Below are 19,557 nucleotides of genomic sequence, written 5' to 3'. Positions count from 1 at the left end.
CCTGATGACTAGTAGATCCAAGAAAGGTAGTTTACCTTCTTTTTCCTCTTCGAAGGTAAATTTGATGTCCTTATGCACGTTGTTTATCGCTTCCAAAATCCTGGGTAGATCCTTTCGGTTGATGATGCTGAAAATGTCGTCGACGTATCTCCACCACTTCTGGGGTAGTATTCCTTGTTCTTGTAGGTTGTTCTCCAGATTCGCCATGAACAGTTCGCACAAAAACGGTGATAGCGGATTCTTCATCGGTGCTTCTTTCGTCTGTTTGTAGTAGTTGCCACGAAATGTGAAGTAGTTCTCCGTCATGCATAGCCTTGCCAGATTTAGGTACATCTTCACCTTTCCTCGCCATGTTGTTTCCGTCCTTTGTGTTAGCAGCCAGTCCTCTAGAAGATTCAGAGCATCTTTCACTGGAACGCTAGGGAACAATGCCGCTACGTCGAATGATACCATTATGTCCTCTTCTTCGATGTGTCCTGATTCCAACAGCTTCTGGGCGAACTCCTGGGTGTTGATGACTGACCTGCTGGGGAATGGTTTCGGCATACTTTGGAACTCCTTTAGCAACCATTTGGCTATGTTTTGGGTAGGGGAACCCACTGATGAAACTATCTCTCGCATCTCCTTGCCGGGTTTATGGATTTTTGGTAGCCTTTCAATCCTTGGTAGAACCGGATTTACTGTTTTAACTCAAGCTTTTCCGATGATCGCCTTACACTCCTTTATTGTTTTGTCCGTGAGTCATATTAATCCTGGTAGCGGATCCACTCTCAAATGTCTATAAGGTCCTCCGTTGATTTTCGTCGTCATCTGTTCGTCGTAGTCCTCTTTATCCATTACCACTACTGCATTGCCCTTATCGGCTTTCACGTAGTATACTGGTTTTTCCTTAAGCTCCTTTAGAATTCTCCTTTCGTCATGGTTCGTTGTCCCGTGCCGTCCTTCTTTGATGGCGTCTGCCACGATGTTCCTCGCTGTATTTTGATCCTGTTGCTCGATGTTTCGGGAAATCGCTGTCTCCATGTCCACGATGATCTGTTCCACGTCTGATTTCTGTGTGATCGCATACCCCAGTCCCTTGTTGAGGTGAGCTAGTTGTTCCTCCGTAAACTGCTGTGTCGAACGGTTCACGACGAATCCTTCTATGATCTGTACGGTGGGTTTGTCAGTACGGATTTCAAGTTTCTACCTAAACAATAAAGTAATTTACTGTATAGGTAAATAAAGTAGGCAAATAAGATTAGATTAGGTACCTAGCGTAGTATAAATAGTGTAAGTTGCGATTGTTTTCTTCAAGTCGAGTCAAGTACAAGACACTGAAGACGACCACACAGTTGTGGTCGAAATACGTATCTGCAAAGATAACGAAAATTAACTGGTGGAATTAAATGGACAGTACTTAATTCGTCTTAGACGGTTTAATACATTCCACTAAACGAGCTTAATATATTTTTCTGAAAATGGCATCCGAGCGGCATGAGCGAAATACTTTTCTCAATTTGAGGAGAACAATCGCTAGTATTAATAAGGACGTGGCCTTCCTTAAGAAGTGCCTAAAAGAGAAGCTGACACCCGTCAGCCATAAGATTAAGATGGGATCTCATGTACCAAAAGTATTAATAAGAAAGCAGAGTCCGAGTTCATGAAGACATCGATAAAGAGGCATTACGCTAAATTAGAACGAGTGACTTTGGAGTGCTATAATATGCATTTGAAGTTAGCTAAGGATAACCCGGAATCATTCGACCTGTTTTTGAAGAAGGTAAAGAGGGCAGAAGAATGTGAATCAGACCGGAAGCGGAGACTGCACAGGAAAAACTGAACAAATTGCGAGTGAAATCAGCAGAGGAAATCTGTACTGACAAACCCACCGTACAGATCATAGAAGGATTCGTCGTGAACCGTTCGACACAGCAGTTTACGGAGGAACAACTAGCTCACCTCAACAAGGGACTGGGGTATGCGATCACACAGAAATCAGACGTGGAACAGATCATCGTGGACATGGAGACAGCGATTTCCCGAAACATCGAGCAACAGGATCAAAATACAGCGAGGAACATCGTGGCAGACGCCATCAAAGAAGGACGGCACGGGACAACGAACCATGACGAAAGGAGAATTCTAAAGGAGCTTAAGGAAAAACCAGTATACTACGTAAAAGCCGATAAGGGAAACGCAGTAGTGGTAATGGATAAAGAGGACTACGACGAACAGATGACGACGAAAATCAACGGAGGACCTTATAGACATTTGAGAGTGGATCCGCTACCAGGATTAATACGACTCACGGACAAAACAATAAAGGAGTGTAAGGCGATCATCGGAGAAGCCCGAGTAAAGACAGTAAACCCGGTTCTACCTAGGATTAAAGGACTACCAAAAATCCATAAACCCGGCAAGGAGATGCGAGAGATAGTTTCATCAGTGGGTCCCCTACCCAAAACATAGCCAAATGGTTGGTAAAGGAGTTCCAAAGTATGCCGAAACCATTCCCCAGCAGGTCAGTCATCAACACCCAGGAGTTCGCCCAGAAGCTGTTGGAATCAGGACACATCGAAGAAGAGGACATAATGGTATCATTCGACGTAGCGGCATTGTTCCCTAGCGTTCCAGTGAAAGATGCTCTGAATCTTCTAGAGGACTGGCTGCTAACACAAAGGACGGAAACAACATGGCGAGGAAAGGTGAAGATGTACCTAAATCTGGCAAGGCTATGCATGACGGAGAACTACTTCACATTTCGTGGCAACTACTACAAACAGACGAAAGGAGCACCGATGGGAAATCCGCTATCACCGTTTTTGTGCGAACTGTTCATGGCGAATCTGGAGAACAACCTACAAGAACAAGGAATACTACCCCAGAAGTGGTGGAGATACGTCGACGACATTTTCAGCATCATCAACCGAAAGGATCTACCCAGGATTTTGGAAGCGATAAACAACGTGCATAAGGACATCAAATTTACCTTCGAAGAGGAAAAAGAAGGTAAACTACCTTTCTTGGATCTACTAGTCATCAGGGAAGCAAATACAACATTGAGCCTCGAAATCTACAGGAAGCCCACGAACACCATGAGAGTCATCCCATATACATCGAACCATTCGTACCAACATAAAATGGCAGCATTTCATCACATGATCCACAGGATGCAGACGATACCCCTGAGCGAAGAAGGAATACGTTGGAACTACAATACATCTTGGTATTAGCGAAGATCTTCGGATACCTGGAGTGTGCTATACGGGCGTTCATCAACAAGAAGGAAATGACCCTACGACGAATTGGACATACAACGTTGTTACCGTTAGAGGAGCTGCTGAAAGAGTTTCGGTCCCAAATGAAAACCACATCCCCAACCAGCTGCGCCCTCGACTAAGGAAATCCAGCATCGCTCTAGTAGTCTCTAGTAGAACCAACAAACTCAAGCCTCGATTGGGTTCAACGAAGGATAAAGTAGAAATGTTGAATAAGGCAGGCGTTTATAAGATAAGTTGTTCCTAATGTGAAAAAATCTATGTAGGCCAAACAAAAGATCATTAGATATAAGGTTCAAGGAACATATGGCGGAAGTGAGTAAGGCGAAAAGAGAAAACGATAAGGGATTACATTACGAATTTAGATCTAAGGTAGCAGAGCATGTGTATAAGGAAAATCAGCCAATTACGGCATCAAATATTAAAATCTTAAGAAATGTCTCTTCCCATGGAAACTCGATGTAGCTGAGAGTTTGAAATCCACCGACAGGTACAAACAGCGCTGTTGAATAAGGATCAGGGAAATGGCAGCTCTTGGCTCTTCAAGTTTCTACCTAAACAATAAAGTAATTTACTGTATAGGTAAATAAAGTAGGCAAATAAGATTAGATTAGGTACCTAGCGTAGTATAAATAGTGTAAGTTGCGATTGTTTTCTTCAAGTCGAGTCAAGTACAAGACACTGAAGACGACCACACAGTTGTGGTCGAAATACGTATCTGCAAAGATAACGAAAATTAACTGGTGGAATTAAATGGACAGTACTTAATTCGTCTTAGACGGTTTAATACATTCCACTAAACGAGCTTAATATATTTTTATGATTTGTTCGTTTTTTGTCTTATGTTTTGTCTAACTTTAACTGTCTGGTTATTATGGTGTCGGTACATAGTCGCGGAATCACTTTCCATTTCACTAATAACTGGCCATTTATCAGAAATAATTATTACAATCATTGTCAAGTTTGTTTAGATTACAAACATGCACCACACATAGAAATAATTGGACAACATATCAAACATTTATGAATTCCATTTGACGTAAAGCTATAGCAATCAAATATTTAGATACTAGTTTATTTATGGACGCTGTAGCGCCCGCGGCAAGTGTTTTTTTTTCACTAAAAAATTTCAACGTCTGTTGTCTGTGATTTTTTTTTTCATCAAGTGCTGGGTCTGGTTGTCTAAGGGTGTCACTGGTTTTGTTTTCTGCATCTGATAGTAAAAAAGAATTGAAGTGTGAAATATTTTATTTTTTTGTGAGAATTTTCCCGCGTGCTGCGTCTGGTTGGCTAGTCACCGGACAGACAAACAGGGCTATTATATATAGTATGTATAGAAAAAAGCATTATAAATAGGTCTCGGTGAAGTAGAAGCCGTTTTGAATGCTTCTTCGGATCTTTATAGCACAATATCGACCTTTCTTATTACCATGTGAATAATCAGATAAAACAGTAACTCCATCCATTTCTCAACAAGCACCACAAATTCCAAGTGGAACATCCGTCCGATATTGTAAGATCACTTCATTTGCCCATATGTGCCCATGATTAGGTGTGCATTCCACCAACAAATCGTAGCGAACGGGAAGCAAAGGCTGCCGATGCAACTCCTCAGTGCTCCAGCTCTAGTCCATTAAGATAAACTATTAAAGATGCAATGTGGCTTGGGATACTAAAATTAAGTTATATTAACTAATTTGTAAAAGTAAATACGTTAGAGGGTCCATTTCTAGCACATAGCGATTGAAGTAAATTTCCGCCCTTAAGGGGTCCATTACTAGCACTCACTCCCTAGCATTTGCACTTGATCCACAAGACGGATTCGAAGAAACTGTTACTTCTTGTAGCGTCGGTTCCGCCTGCTTTCCGATAGAACTTAATTGCCGTCGCTGTAGGGCAAATTCTTAAGAATTCTAAACAACTCTGATTGTTTGAAGGAAATAAAGATCACTCACTTGGCTTACAATCGCTATCACTTAATCACTTGTTTACCTCAAGTACTGTAAAGATTCCAGTTCTTTTATTTACATAATTAGTTAAAAAAAATTGACAAAGCAACGGGAACTACTATGACTGATCGAGTGGTCAACTCAGCTTTTGTTTATTCTTCAGAAGGCCTGGATAAGTTAATACTCGATTTGTATATTAGGGGAAATGACGGCTTTGCCAGGTTTTGTTCTATTGGCAGAGGGGTTTTTGTTGACCAAATTTTATGAAATTTGGCCACAATATTCTTTGATATGCAAAGAATGTTTAGGCCAAATTTGAGCATAATTAGTTATAGAAAACCCCCTGACAATATTAGAACAAAACGTGCTAAAGCCGCCATTCCCCCTATTTAATCCTTCAATCGCCAAATAAAAGAGACTCGTAAGGCTGCCCATGTCCCCTTTTTCTTCTGATTATTCGGATCTGCGGAACGTTTTTCGTGACGCCCGGCAATGTGAGACAAGTAAACTGAATCCGGTACTGTTCCGCATAATTAGGGGCGCCTGGTCAAATGGATTGCAATTGTAGCCCGTCCATGTAATCGAATTTTTCTTATAGAGCGATAACCACTCCCCCTCGAACATGTTCGAACTTGCTTTGGGTTGGCGACCCCGATTCCATTTGAGCGGTGTTTTGGCCCGATCTTGAAGGATAAAGATCATTTCGACTATATTATCATGGATGTTGGGCATTTCCATGAACGCCAGAATTGTTCACATAGAAGTTGGAGATGTCTTCTTTTCACAAGAGATGGCTCAGTGGGGGTAATAAGCGGTCCTCTAATCAAATGGTGGGCTGGTATATTCTCCAGCGGGTTTGTCGGTAGCACCCCAACAAATATTGAAGACAAATAAAGTGCTTATACAGTCAAACATAGTCTTATTTAGTCAACAACTAGCTTATTCAGCTTAAATTGTTTGTTGAGGCTATCTTAAGGTATCGTCAGGTCTGTTTATCCCACGTTCTGGTGCTCGATGTGCATTTAATAAATTAGAAGTCGTGTAACCGGATCCTTATCCGACAAAATGATTAGATGACTCCCTTCTATGAGAGAAACTATGATCGGTCCAACCTAACATCCATTCGCAGCAATCCATCGTGAAAAACAGGATGGAGGTTCGCTGAAACGCGTTATTTTGCTGCGAACATTTTTACCATTGCAATGCAACCAGCTTTTAGATCTAACCACGCTTGATCTTGTCGGCAAAATATGTTCCGTAGGTATTTTTTTCTCGATAATTGACATGACAGCATGACGTATCCAACTAATCGTTGAACTTTACGAAAGTTGCTGAATTTTGAGAGGTAATCACTGCACTGAGCTCTTGACTCTTTGCAACGTGATTATCCACAAAAGCTGCAACTGATGACTGCAAGGTTTCGCCATCCACACCAGGGCTACAGTACTCGAATAGAATCGATGAATTTGGAACGTAATATTCGTTCGGACGATGAGCAATGAGAATATCGTCTGCAGATGGATTCCAGATAAGCCTTGATAAACATTGAAGAATTCATTTACTCCGTATTCATCTAGCGGAAGAATTTCTCGAAGAAATTCGAATGGACTTCCGTGAAAATTCATAAGAATTTCTCGTTAAAATTCGGAAGAACTTCACGTAGAAATATGAAAAAAAAAATCCTATGGACAATCGTAAAAAAAATCCTGTGGTAATTCGGAAAATTTTCTTAGGAGAAATCAAGAGAAAAAATCCCGTGATAATTTTGAAGAAATTCCCGTGGAGAAGACAGAAAGGAGGAAATCCTGTGGAGAAGCGCAAAAAAAAATATGTAAAAGTTTATGCGGAAATCCGAAAGATGTTCTTGTGAAAATTTGGAAGAATTCTACGTGGAAATTTTAAAATATTTCTCGTGGAAAAACGGAAAATCATGGTTAAAAGACTATTATTCTTCCATTTACTTCCACTATTAAATGGAAGAATAATAGTCTTTTAACCTTGTAGCATTTCCCCTAAGACGCTCTAAAATAATTAATCATAATTAATCAAAAAAATCTTGTTGAAATTTGAAAAAAAAAATCCCGTGGACATTGGTGGAATTTCTTGTGAAAAAGTGGAAAAAATTCGAGATATTTTTTATGAAATTTTGGAGAATTCCCAGCGAAAATTCGAAAAAAATGTAGTGGATATTTGGAAAATTTCCTATGGAATTTAGGGAAAAAAATATCCGTGCGACTTCGGAAAATAAAAGTTTCCTCTGAAAAAAAAACGTCGATGTTCATGCAAAAGTTTGGAAAAATTTCTCGTGAAAATTCGGAAGAACATCCCGATGAAATTTAGATAGGGGGAATGACGGCTTTGGCAGGTTTTGTTCTATTATTGGCAGGGGGTTTTTTAATGACTGACTAGGCTCAAATTTGGCCTAAACATTCTTTGCATATCAAAGAATATTGTGGCCAAATTTGTCATAAAATTCGGTCGACAAAAACCCCCCAGCCAATAATAGAACAAAACCTGCCAAAGCCGTCTTTCCCCCTGATAATTCCCGAGAAAAAAAAACATAAAATCTTGTGAAAATTCGATTTTTTTGTGGAAATGCGGAAAAAATCCTTTAAAAAATCGGAAAATTTTGGAAAAAAAATAGTGGAAAAGAGGGAAAATTCCTGCATAGATTCCAGAAAATTTCATGTAGAAGTAAAGAAGTAAAGTATCTATAGAACAGATCATCCTATAGAACAGATCACTATTGTGTAAAATTCTATTTTTACTGCTCTATGACCAAGCGAACAAAAGTTAAACACAATTTTCGGAACGTGCTCCGAGGTCGTCTTCTCCGACTACGGCAAAGAAAAACGGAAGTTACCTGTTAGCACTTTAAATCCTTCCGTTAGTCTCTTCCGCAAGTTTTACAACCTTTGCTCGTAAAAAATGGAACACAATAGAAGGAGTGACAATCTGCTCCCTCTCCCGACTGGAGGCAAGGTGATGCCCCCCTCGTGTGCACGAACCACACGACCAAGCTACGGGATGTTTGCACTTTCCACTCGTACGTATATGTCTGCTGTGCATGAGTACCAGAAAGAAAGATGCACGGCATCCTAACCTCAATCAATGCTTTTTTTCTGCGTTTCTCGTACACTATGTTGCAGCGAAAGGCTTGAGATCATTCCAAAAAATGTGTTAGGTGTTATGTAACCGCGCATTTCACCATCCAACTCATCAATCATTTGGTCATTCGTCAAATTGATAGGAATTCGTCGGAATTCCGACATGAATTCCGATCCGAATTCTGACATGAATTCATCCGAAATTTTATAGGAATTCATCCGAATTTCGACAGGAATTCATCCGAATTTCGACAGAAATTCATCCGAATTCCGACAGGAATTCATCCGAATTCCGACAGAAATTCATCCGAATGCCGACAGGAATTCATCCGAATTCCGACAGGAATTCATCCGAATTCCGACAGGAATTCATTCGTCAGAAATTCATCCGAATTCCGACAGGAATTCATCCGAATTCCGACAGGAATTCATCCGAATTCCGACAGGAATTCATCCGAATTCCGACAGGAATTCATCCGAATTCCGACAGGAATTCATCCGAATTCCGACAGGAATTCATCCGAATTCCGACAGGAATTCATCCGAATTCTGACAGGAATTCATCCGAATTCCGACAGGAATTCATCCGAATTCCGACAGGAATTCATCCGAATTCCGACAGGAATTCATCCGAATTCCGACAGGAATTCATCCGAATTCCGACAGGAATTCATCCGAATTCCGACAGGAATTCATCCGAATTCCGACAGGAATTCATCCGAATTCCGACAGGAATTTATCCGAATTCCGACAGGAATTCATCCGAATTCCGACAGGAATTCATCCGAATTCCGACAGGAATTCATCCGAATTGCGACAGGAATTCATCCGAATTCCGACAGGAATTCATCCGAATTCCGACAGGAATTCATCCGAATTCCGACAGGAATTCATCCGAATTCCGACAGGAATTCATCCGAATTCCGACAGGAATTCATCCGAATTCCGACAGGAATTCATCCGAATTCCGACAGGAATTCATCCGAATTCCGACAGGAATTCATCCGAATTCCGACAGGAATTCATTCGAATTCCGACAGGAATTCACCCGAATTCCAACAGGAATTCATCCGAATTCCGACAGGAATTCATCCGAATTCCGACAGGAATTCATCCGAATTCCGACAGGAATTCATCCGAATTCCGACAGGAATTCATCCGAATTCCGACAGGAATTCATCCGAATTCCGACAGGAATTCATCCGAATTCCGACAGGAATTCATCCGAATTCCGACAGGAATTCATCCGACCTGACAGGAATTCATCCGAATTCCGACAGAATTCAGCTGAATTCCGACAGGGATTCATCCGAATTCCGACAGGAATTCAGCCGAATTCCGACAGGAATTCATCCGAATTCCAACAGGAATTCATCCTTATTCCAACAGGAATTCATCCTCATTCCGACAAAAATTCATCCGAATTTCGACAGGAATTCATTTGAATTTCGACAGGAATTCATTTGAATTTCGACAGGAATTCAACCGAATTCCGACAGAAATTCATCAAAATTCCGACAGGTATTCATCTAAATTCCGCCATGAATTCATCCGAATTCCGACAGGAATTCATCCGAATTCCGACAGGAATTCATCCGAATTCCGAGAGGAATTCATCCGAATTCCGACAGGAATTCTTTCGAATTCCGACAGGAATTCATCCGAATTCCGATAGGAATTCATCCGAATTCCGACAGGAATTCATCCGAATTCCGACAGGAATTCATCCGAATTCCGACAGGAATTCATCCGAATTCCGACAGGAATTCATCCGAATTCCGACAGGAATTCATCTGAATTCCGACAAGAATTCATCCCAATTCCGACTGGGATTCATCCGAATTTCGACTGGAATTCATCGGAATTCCGATAGAAATTCATCGGAATTCCGACAAGAATTCAACGGAATTCCGGCAAGAATTCATCGGAATTCCGGCAAGAATTCATCGGAATTCCGACAGGAGTTCATCCGAATTCCGACAGGAATTCATTAGAATCTGATAGGACTTTATTCGAATTCCGACAGGAATTCATTCGAATTCCGAGAGGAATTGATCCGAATTCCGAGGGGAATTGATCCGAACTCCGACACGAATTCATTCAGATTCCTATAGGAATGCATCCGAATTCTGACAATAATCAATTCGAAATCCGACAAGAATTCAAAAAAATTCTAAAGAACTTCCTCTGAAAGCCGACATTTTGGTAAGTGGTTGATTGATTCTAGCAGTGTCGAACAGATTACGCAAAACTTAGGTGGATTATCCGAAGTCTTTACTTTCCGGTATAGCACGGGGCTTCATTTTACTTTTCTGCAGTTGAACTTAACGTTCTTTCTATCTTTTAGCTTGAAAATTCCATAGTGAGGTCGATTTTCGCTGCGGCAGCCACTGGAGCGGTTACAGCTCGAACCGGGAGACATATTGGAAAGATGGTTGGTAGAATTTTTATTTCTATTGCCGACTTCGATGAGCACGTCGCCTGCCGTATTACATTTATTATTTTTTCCCTACCTTTTGAAAGCAAAGTTGTGGGGAGCTGGAATCCTAAAAAGAGAGATCCACCCGTTTCCGCAACCAGCACCATTGAGGGTAAAGGATTCGGATGATAAAAGCAGTGGGAATCAATAATTCGTACAAAAGAACGAAGTCTTCTCGAAGAGGAGCAGTTCGGTGCTTCGCCGCACATCAACAATTCCGCTTTCGCAATAGTCGTGTCTTCAAGTTTCGATTCCACAGTTCGGGAAATCGTAACTGATGGGAGAATTTCTTTTGCTTCGCGTGCAACGTTTCTGCGTCCTACACTCGGGTATTGCCACACATTGCTGCTTTCATCTGGGTGGGTCAAAGTAAAATGGATATTTTAATAAGATTGAGAGGTTGTCACGAGCGACTCGACGAACGAACGATGAGGTTGTCGAGTTCGATTACCGATTCGCTACTAAGGTGGCACTGACTGGTGGGTTTCCTAACTGGGATAAGATAGGAAGCACCTCCTTTAGTGCTCTTCTGCGGTAAGGATTCACGAGCTTCTTAGTTCCACCATTCGGCGATTGAAGTTTTCTCAAGGATTGTGATTTTTGTTGGTTTCTTATTAGCCAGTACAAATATTGCATTGATTGGGTAATGGTTGGCCAACCGTTTTGCGCTTCCTTAAAGAAATATAATCAACAATAAAACTGTTTTGTTCGACAACCCTCTTGAATTTATTTAATTGTACAAAGCAATCTAATCAGCAAATAGTTGAATTCGAGGTAACGAATTGTGCAAAGGAAAAAACTAAAAAACTTTAAAGCATTGACTATTCCATCTTCTCTAGTAAACACACTTTGTTTAAAAATTTCTTTCAACTTCCGGTAGTCGACAGCGTCATTTGGACTTCAAATGTTCGCCAAAGAGAACACCCAATAGTAAAGTCGTGACAGATAGGGCAATGGATTTATTTATTTTATTTATGATGTACTTACTTTCTACTCGCTGCTATTGTCGTCATACCCTCGCTCATCGCAATAGAATCGGAAGACGAAAACCGTTCAATAGGAAAGGAAATATTGTCCTCTTCAGTGCCGGCATCCACGCTCGAAAGGACGAAGGAATTCCCGATTGTGTAGCAGTGCCCGCTCCTCTGTGAGATAGAAGGCGAGTAGCATTGTTGAAGTTTCGATGATGTTACTATTGAACCAAATCCAGCCGCCAGCAGCGGGCAATGGATCAATGGGGAAGGCGAGGGGCAAGTCAATATTTATTCTCTCACCCCTCGGTCGTTTGACCGCGCTGTCACCTAAAGAATGAAGAAATATGAACCAACGAAAAAAAAGAAGTCCAACGGATGTGGATTATTTACGATTGCGAAGCAGGAATTTTTCGAGCCATTTCCTTTGTTGCTGTGGGTTTCGCCTGTTGCACTACAAAGACGGCAGGAAAAAGGAACACATCTTTGACCTGAAGGGTTGTTGGCGAGCTTCCACTCGTACCGGAAACTACTTAATTAGTGCAAATTATATACTGCTCTTCCGGGTGGGTATCGCTTTCGAGTTGAAAGTTTTCGTAAGGATATTAGAAGGAAGCTGACAAGAGAAGAAAGTTATACAATCTGCTTAGAAATGTAGCTCTTTCAGTCTTAGTGGCGCCGTTGAATGAACGAATGTGTTTTCTTCGTTGTAGAGGGATAAAGACTTTGAAAGGGGGAAAGTTTTCCATTCAGTTTTCGTAAACTGACTGGCGGAAATAACTGCTTATGCGAAGGCAAGTTCTGCCTGTCTGAGGCTTGGAAGACATCAGATGGCAAGAAAAAGGTCCTTGAAGTACTTCTAATGCAGGAAACAGGTGAAACACATGCCAAGACATTTTTGGTGGATTATGAAGACATATTTAAAAATAAAATAAAGCCTTAATACGCTCAAACCATTTTAAAATATGAAGTTGTCTTCTGTGTGTCTCTGCCCTATACATAATTTGATGTACAAGTTATCTTCTGATAAATATTTTTAGATAAATTCTGCATTATTTGGTAATAGCTTCTTCGATAACTTTTCGAACATATCGTATTCGTTTGAAATTTCTGTCGTTCGTAAACAATATTTGGAATGATTTTCAAATAAACAATTTATTGTTACTAGTCATGACTGAAAATAATAATTATTATTAAACCTGAAACGAAATTCATAAATTCCGAAACGTGATAGACAGGTTCAATTAATCTACTCTGCGTAAATTTCCCCGACCAAATCCAGTGAAAAATCAACGCGCAACAATCTGGCTGCAAACCGCAACAATTGCCACACCATAAGCACGGAACTTTTCATTCTTTGTTCCTTGCCAACAAACGTCGCACGTTTCCCTTCACTGCCGGCACTGCCGCGCGTAGAACAGGCCGGCACCCAGCAAAACCAAACCAACTAACCATCGCATCGCCATCACGCGCGAGCGTTGACGCTGCTGCTGCTGCCTCTTTTCGCCTAAAAGGTAGGCAAACCGCAACCCACCTCCAGTGACTGCCACTGCATTCACCCGCCCGCGCGCGCCACTATTGTGCACAATTTTCCATCGCCCGTCAACGGCCTACTTTTCCTCGGCTTTTCCGAACCGCACATCGACGCCGCCCCGTCATGGACGCCGATGCCACCTTTGTTGCGGTTTGTCATCTCATTCGCACGCTCTTTATCGGACTTGGGCCCAGTGCTGCGGTGGTGGTGATTGCGGAACCAGATGGGGTTGTTGCAACGAAAACCAAAAAAAATGACTCAAAAGACCAAGGAAAAGGCACATTTTCATTGTTATGATGACGCTTGGTCGCGCGGTCGGTCGGTGGTTAACGGACTCACTCGAGCGCCGTGTGGATAAGAGAAAGACGACGGGAAATGGGAGACGCTTTGCTGGCAGTTACAGGAAAATTCCTTAAAAGTGGTTTCCCACAGGAAAATTGTCGCTCGCCGACAGCGAAGCGAGAAATAGGAAACTTTGATAAGCGCTCGCGGTTTGGGTCCGGGCTATTAATAATTTAGCAAATGCGACGAATGGCCGCGTCCGACGCGCGATGGATGGCGCGGCTAGCGACGGCGGCGGATCCTGGATCCCGGTGCTCGGGGACAGAACTTTTCGTTTCTTTCCATGCTTTCGTTTTTTTTTTCTCTCGCTCGAATGTAACAAGCGCTTTTATTATCATACTGGTAACTAGTTGGCAGTCCTGTTTCAGGAGTTCTTTTCATGAGCGTGGCACTATACTTTTTTTTTGTCGGGTGGGTTTATTTTTACGACGAAGTCGACAATGTTTCAAACTCTCGGGAGCGGATCAACTACTGTGCGCTGTGCTGTGGCGTTAGTGCTTTGGTATCACCGGGGAACACAGAGTTTATCCGAGGCACTTGAACGGTGGTGGATGATGGTTTTTGCCAGCACGTTGCACAAACTGTTGTGGGGTTTTGTAGTGCGTTGTGGGTAGGAATGGTGGACGGTTTTTTTTTTAGATTCGACCAGTATGAGTGGATAAAACCTAGTGAACGAGTGGTGTACAGGAAGCTTTGCGATTCGTTTTAATTTTACTTGATTTAAGTTAGACTTTTGTTTGGATTTTTTTGGTTTTGGTGTATGGTCCGTGTGTGAGTTTGTTTCTTTTTTTATAGTTGTTTAAGTTTGTAAACACAATACCAAACTGTTCCGAAAGAGTAATACTAATAAATTCTTTTCTGTCTCTGTTTTGTTTATCCTCATAACTTGTGAACAACAAATCCGTCGTGATTTCGACATACCAGGGGTGTATGGTGATGTACAACGTGTAAAGATACTCTACAACAAGAAGGATTCAGCACTCATTCAGATGGCTGAACCTCATCAAGCGTATTTGGGTAAGTACTGAATTGTTTTTATTCAAAAGCTTCGTTTTATAGGCCGTAATTGTAATTGCAGAACTTATAAATATGAAATCCAATTCCACACCGTTTTTATTCTATTATTTATTCTATTCGCTACTCAATCTTCTCAACTTCAATTGGTTTTTCTCGTGAAATCAATTTATTTCACCGAGTAAAATCACTTGAGGTTGAGAAGATGTTCATTACTCACCAATATTTCTATTAAAAATATTTAGAATATTAATAAATCCAATTATTACCAAAACTCAGTTCCTATAATTTTTCGTTAGAAATTCGGATGGATATCCGTTGCATAATCGGATGAATTTTCATTGCAATTTCGAATGCTTTTCTGTTGGAAATCCGAATGCTTTTCCGTTGAAAAAACGAATGCATTCCCGTTTTAATTTCAAAGTAATTCTCGTTTAAAATTCGAACAAAATTCCTTTCATTGAAAATTTGAATGAATTTCCGTTAGAATTTGGATGAATTTTCATAACAAAAAATGCATGAATTTGCGTTGGATATTCAGAATAATTTGCATAGGAGATTCGGATGAATTTCCGTTGGAAATTTGAATGAATATTCGTTGGAAATTTGAATGAATTTCCTTTGAAAATTTGGATGAATTTCCGTTGAAAATTTGGATGAGCTTCCGTTATAAATTTGAATGAATTTCCGTTGGAAATTTAGATGAATATTCGCTCCGGATTTTGCAACGGACATTGGTCTGAATTTCCAACGGAAATTCATCTAAATTTCCAATGGAAATTCATTCAAATTTCTAACGGAAGCTCATCTAATTTTCCAATGGAATTTCATCCAGCTTTCCATAGGAAATTTGGAAAAATTTGATTTAATTTTCGTTGGAGATTCGGATAAATTTCCATTGGAAATTTGGATCAATTTCCGTTTGAAATCTGAAACAATTATCGTTGGAAATTCGTATGAATTTGTTGGAAGTTCGGATGAATTAGTTGAAAATTTGGATAAATTTTAGTAGGAAATTTGGAACAAATTTCTTCGTAAATTCAGATGAATTTTTGTTGGAAATTCGGAATAACTTCCGTCGGAAAATTGGACGAACTATCGTTGGAATTTCGGATGAATTTTCATTGAATGGATTGTATCTGGAAATTCGTATAATTGCATGAGTTTCGGTTGGAAATTAGGATGAATTTCCAGTAGAAATTCGGATGAAGTTTCTTTGGAAATTCGGATGAATTTTCGTTGGAAATTCGGATGAATTTTGGTTGGAAATTCGGATAAATTTCCGGTGGAGATTCGGAATTATTTCCGGAAATTCTGATGAATTTTCGTGGGAAATTTCGAATGAATTTCGTTGGAACTTTGGATGAATTTCCGTTGAAAATTAGGATGAATTTCCGTTTTAAATTCAGATGAATTTCCGTTGGAAATTCCAATAAATTTCCGTTGGAGATTCGGATGAATTTCCGTTTGGAATTTTTATGAATTTCCGTTTGAAATTCGAATAAATTGCCGTTTGAAATTCGGATGAATTTCCGTTGGAGAAACGTATAAGTTTGCTGAATTCGGATGAATTTTCGTTGGAAATTCGGATGAATTTTTGTTGGAAATTTGGATGAATTTCCGTTGGAAATGCAGATGAACTTCCGTTGGGAAAATTGATGAATTTCCGTTTTAAATTCGGATGAATTTCTGTTTGAAATTTGAATGAATTTTTGTTGGAAATTCGGATGAATTTTCGTTGTAAATTTGGAGGAATTTCCGTTGGAAATGCAGATGAACTTCCGTTGGGAAAATGGATGAATTTCCGTTTTAAATTCGGATGAATTTCCGTTTTAAATTCGGATGAATTCTGTTTGAAATTTGGATGAATTTTCGTTGGAAATTCGGATGAATTTGTTGGAAATTCGGATAAATTCATAAAAATTTTCGCTGGAAATTCTAATCAATTTCCGTTAAAATTTTGTATGAACTTCAGTTGGAAATGGTCCAATGCACCGAGTTCATCATTGACGCTTGAGCGGTGCGCTGTTTACTGAGAATGAATACTTTTTCATTCATCGAGTTCATTCAAGTGTTCATTTTTTATAAACAGCGCACCGCTCAAACGACAATGATGAACTCGGTGCATTGGACCATTTGGGAACAGAGGGGTTTTTTTCTGTCATCTGTTTCGTTTTTTCTGCCGAAAATATTTGAACACTTTTTTGAGGTCTAAATTTTATTTAAATTCAAGTTGTTGGACTTTGAATGAAGAAAAGTTTAGTCGCAAGACAAGTCTATGCTGAGCATCGTTGAAGATGGCAGAAGGATTTGGCAGTGCTGATTCGGTCAGCAGAGCGCTGGACTGTTCCGTGGATTTGGTTTTGGCGGGTCATCCAGAGGAGTGCTGTATTTGGAAGAAGATGGAATTGGCAAGCCTGATTCCATTTTCAGAAAAAATATTTTAAGCTTTTTTTAGTGGAATGTATTTAACCTAGACGAGTCGAGTCATGTCGAGTCAAGTACGAGACACTGAAGACGGCCACACAGTTGTGGTCGAAATACGTATCTGCAAAAATATTGAAATAATTGGTGGAATTAAATGAAGAGTACTTAACTCGTCTTAGACGGTTGACGCCTGATTCGATGAGCGGAGAGCGAGATTAGACAGTCGATGGTCGGAAAATTGTCCACAGATCGATAGCTTACAAAAGCCATTCAAGTGACGAATTGATATGTCCAATGAGGAGACATGTTCTAGAAGTTCGATACAGGAGTGCCTACGAGTTTAACGGTGACCTAGACCAGAAACCGTAGCGCGCTAGTTGTGTCCAAGATGATAAAGTCCGTTAATGAGTAACTGCGCAATACGCATCTTAAGATGACTGGGATGGCGTATTGCATCCATTGTCTTAGATATTGACGTTGAGGTCACTTCTTGTCCTCGGAATTCATCATGGGGATCATTTGTAACCGTTCGACCGATTTCTCGAGGGTACAGCAAATCTTGGCAGCTTAAGCGCTACTCCCGCGAACGAGAGACCACCACATAAATTTTTGTATTTACCCGACTTCTACTGACTCTTTCCCTCATGGAACTCTTTTGAACGGTCGCTGGCTCGAATGCTAAACGGACGCAAAATTTGTTCCCCCAGTACTTTGCTTCACCTTTTCCCAACTAAACGCCTTAAGCTCGCTCTACTCACGAAAGAGCAAAACAGACGGTCTCGAACCTTTTCTTGAGAATTCAACCGGAAACGAAATGGCTAAACGGTAAACGCAATAAGGGTGGAGTTTCCCAGCACCGTGAAACATAGCAAAACTAAAACTCTAAGCCAAAATTCCCAAAAGGGTACAATTGGTGATTTTTCGTTCATTCGGGTTGGACTTAGTTCGGACTTTAGTTCGATACGGAATACGAAATGAGCTAACTGAGCATGGCCATGAAAGAAGGAAAAGCTCACGTACCTGCGCAGGTTTTCCCGATGGCTAGCTGGTCCGGTGATTGTTTTCCACCGGGAAGATGGCGGCGTTTGTCCTCCACAAACTGGAACCCGATGGCGGCGAGATGACGTAGCCGCGAGTGCTGCTGTTTGGCGGCTAATTGGAAGCCCACGTTTTCCTACGACCCGGCTTCGCGTACCTTTCCGCTAAGACCGTGCGAGGCTAAAAATGGAACTCCCAACTTTTGGTTCCAGTCCGGGGTCCTGCGCACGATAGTTTACGACGTGCGAGGACCGCGCTCTGGCAAGATATCGATTCACGGGGAAAAAAGGGGGTTGTTGGATCAAGCCGACGGTTGGTTGACTACCGTCGAGCACTTTCGCTGCTCTAATGAGCGACTTCGCTCCTCTCCGTTTAGCTACCAAAAAGGCGGGCCTTGACGGATGCACAAACTCTACACTGTCCAAAACCTACGGACGGGAAGGGTTCCAAACTTCTACGGTGCTCCCCGGTTCCATTTCTAGTCGAACTTTCGAACTCCAGCTCATACCAAAAAGCGCCTAAGCGATTGTGTACGTTTCACTAAACTCTATTTGAAATTCTTCGCGGAAATGGTCAGACGTACTGACACCCGTAACGCAAACCTTGCGATCAAAAAGTATTAAACTAAAAGAAATGTACTTAGTACTAAACGTAGCATAAGCGTCCAAAGTTTAAAATAAATGAAATGAATTTTCAATCTATTTTGCTAAATCAAAATAGAATAGGAATACTTTAACAATTTTATTAATTTCACAATTTAATTTGTTTAAATGCTAGTGCATTATGTTTTGATGGTGTTTTTATCTAACCCTAAAGTACACGCTGCTCAGGGTACACACACCCTCAGGGTCGTGGGTTCGAGTCCCATCCCATTTTCCAAATCATTAGTGCTGTCCAATGAGCAGCTAGAAGTTGCTCGAAGTTGTTGCCGTTCTGCTCGTTCTTGTTTGTCAACAAATGGGCATGAGCAGGACAGGGAGAAACTTCGAGCTACTTCAAGCTCTCATTGGACAGCATTATTATCTTCCACGTAGTGTACTCACATATGAGTTTTCAGAACATTTATTAATGCTTGACAGACTTAGTGAGAAGAAGGAAAAAAAATCAAAATCGAAAAAGATTTTTTTTTCGAAAGCTGCTGCAATGCATTCAAATGAACGTAAATAAATGTGAATTGCTGGAAATATCTGAATCTATCTTCCTAGAGCGCAGCTTTGACCTCTCTTATGTACTTTTCTTGTTTTATAATACACGAGAAAGGCACCATCACCGCTAGGTGGATTATTCTGTTTTTTTTTGTCGTTTTGCTCTTTTTCTCTCGTTTCAGAGAGCAAGTAATGGCGCTTGAGCCTAGGAATATAAGTACACTGATGGGCATAAGTAAACGTCATCACCCTTATTCTTAGTGCTGTCCAATGAGAGCTTGAAGTAGCTCG

At 40.8% G+C, this 19,557-nt stretch overlaps 1 protein-coding gene across 7 annotated transcripts in view; it reads left to right on the top strand.

Moving 5' to 3' along the window:
- The window catches only part of LOC134203692 (polypyrimidine tract-binding protein 1), a 723,317-nt gene that overhangs the window by 658,983 nt on the left and 44,777 nt on the right, over positions 1-19,557 (top strand). For all 7 annotated transcript variants that reach the window (XM_062678576.1, XM_062678565.1, XM_062678571.1 and 4 more), the window contains one exon: positions 14,567-14,659. In XM_062678576.1, coding sequence (XP_062534560.1) covers positions 14,567-14,659 — 93 coding nt within the window. The remainder of the gene's footprint in view (positions 1-14,566; positions 14,660-19,557) is intronic.

The sequence above is a fragment of the Armigeres subalbatus genome, chromosome 1 (assembly GCF_024139115.2).
Source record: "Armigeres subalbatus isolate Guangzhou_Male chromosome 1, GZ_Asu_2, whole genome shotgun sequence".
Classification (NCBI taxonomy): Eukaryota; Metazoa; Arthropoda; class Insecta; order Diptera; family Culicidae; genus Armigeres; species Armigeres subalbatus.
This window is presented reverse-complemented; position numbering and strand designations above follow the sequence as displayed.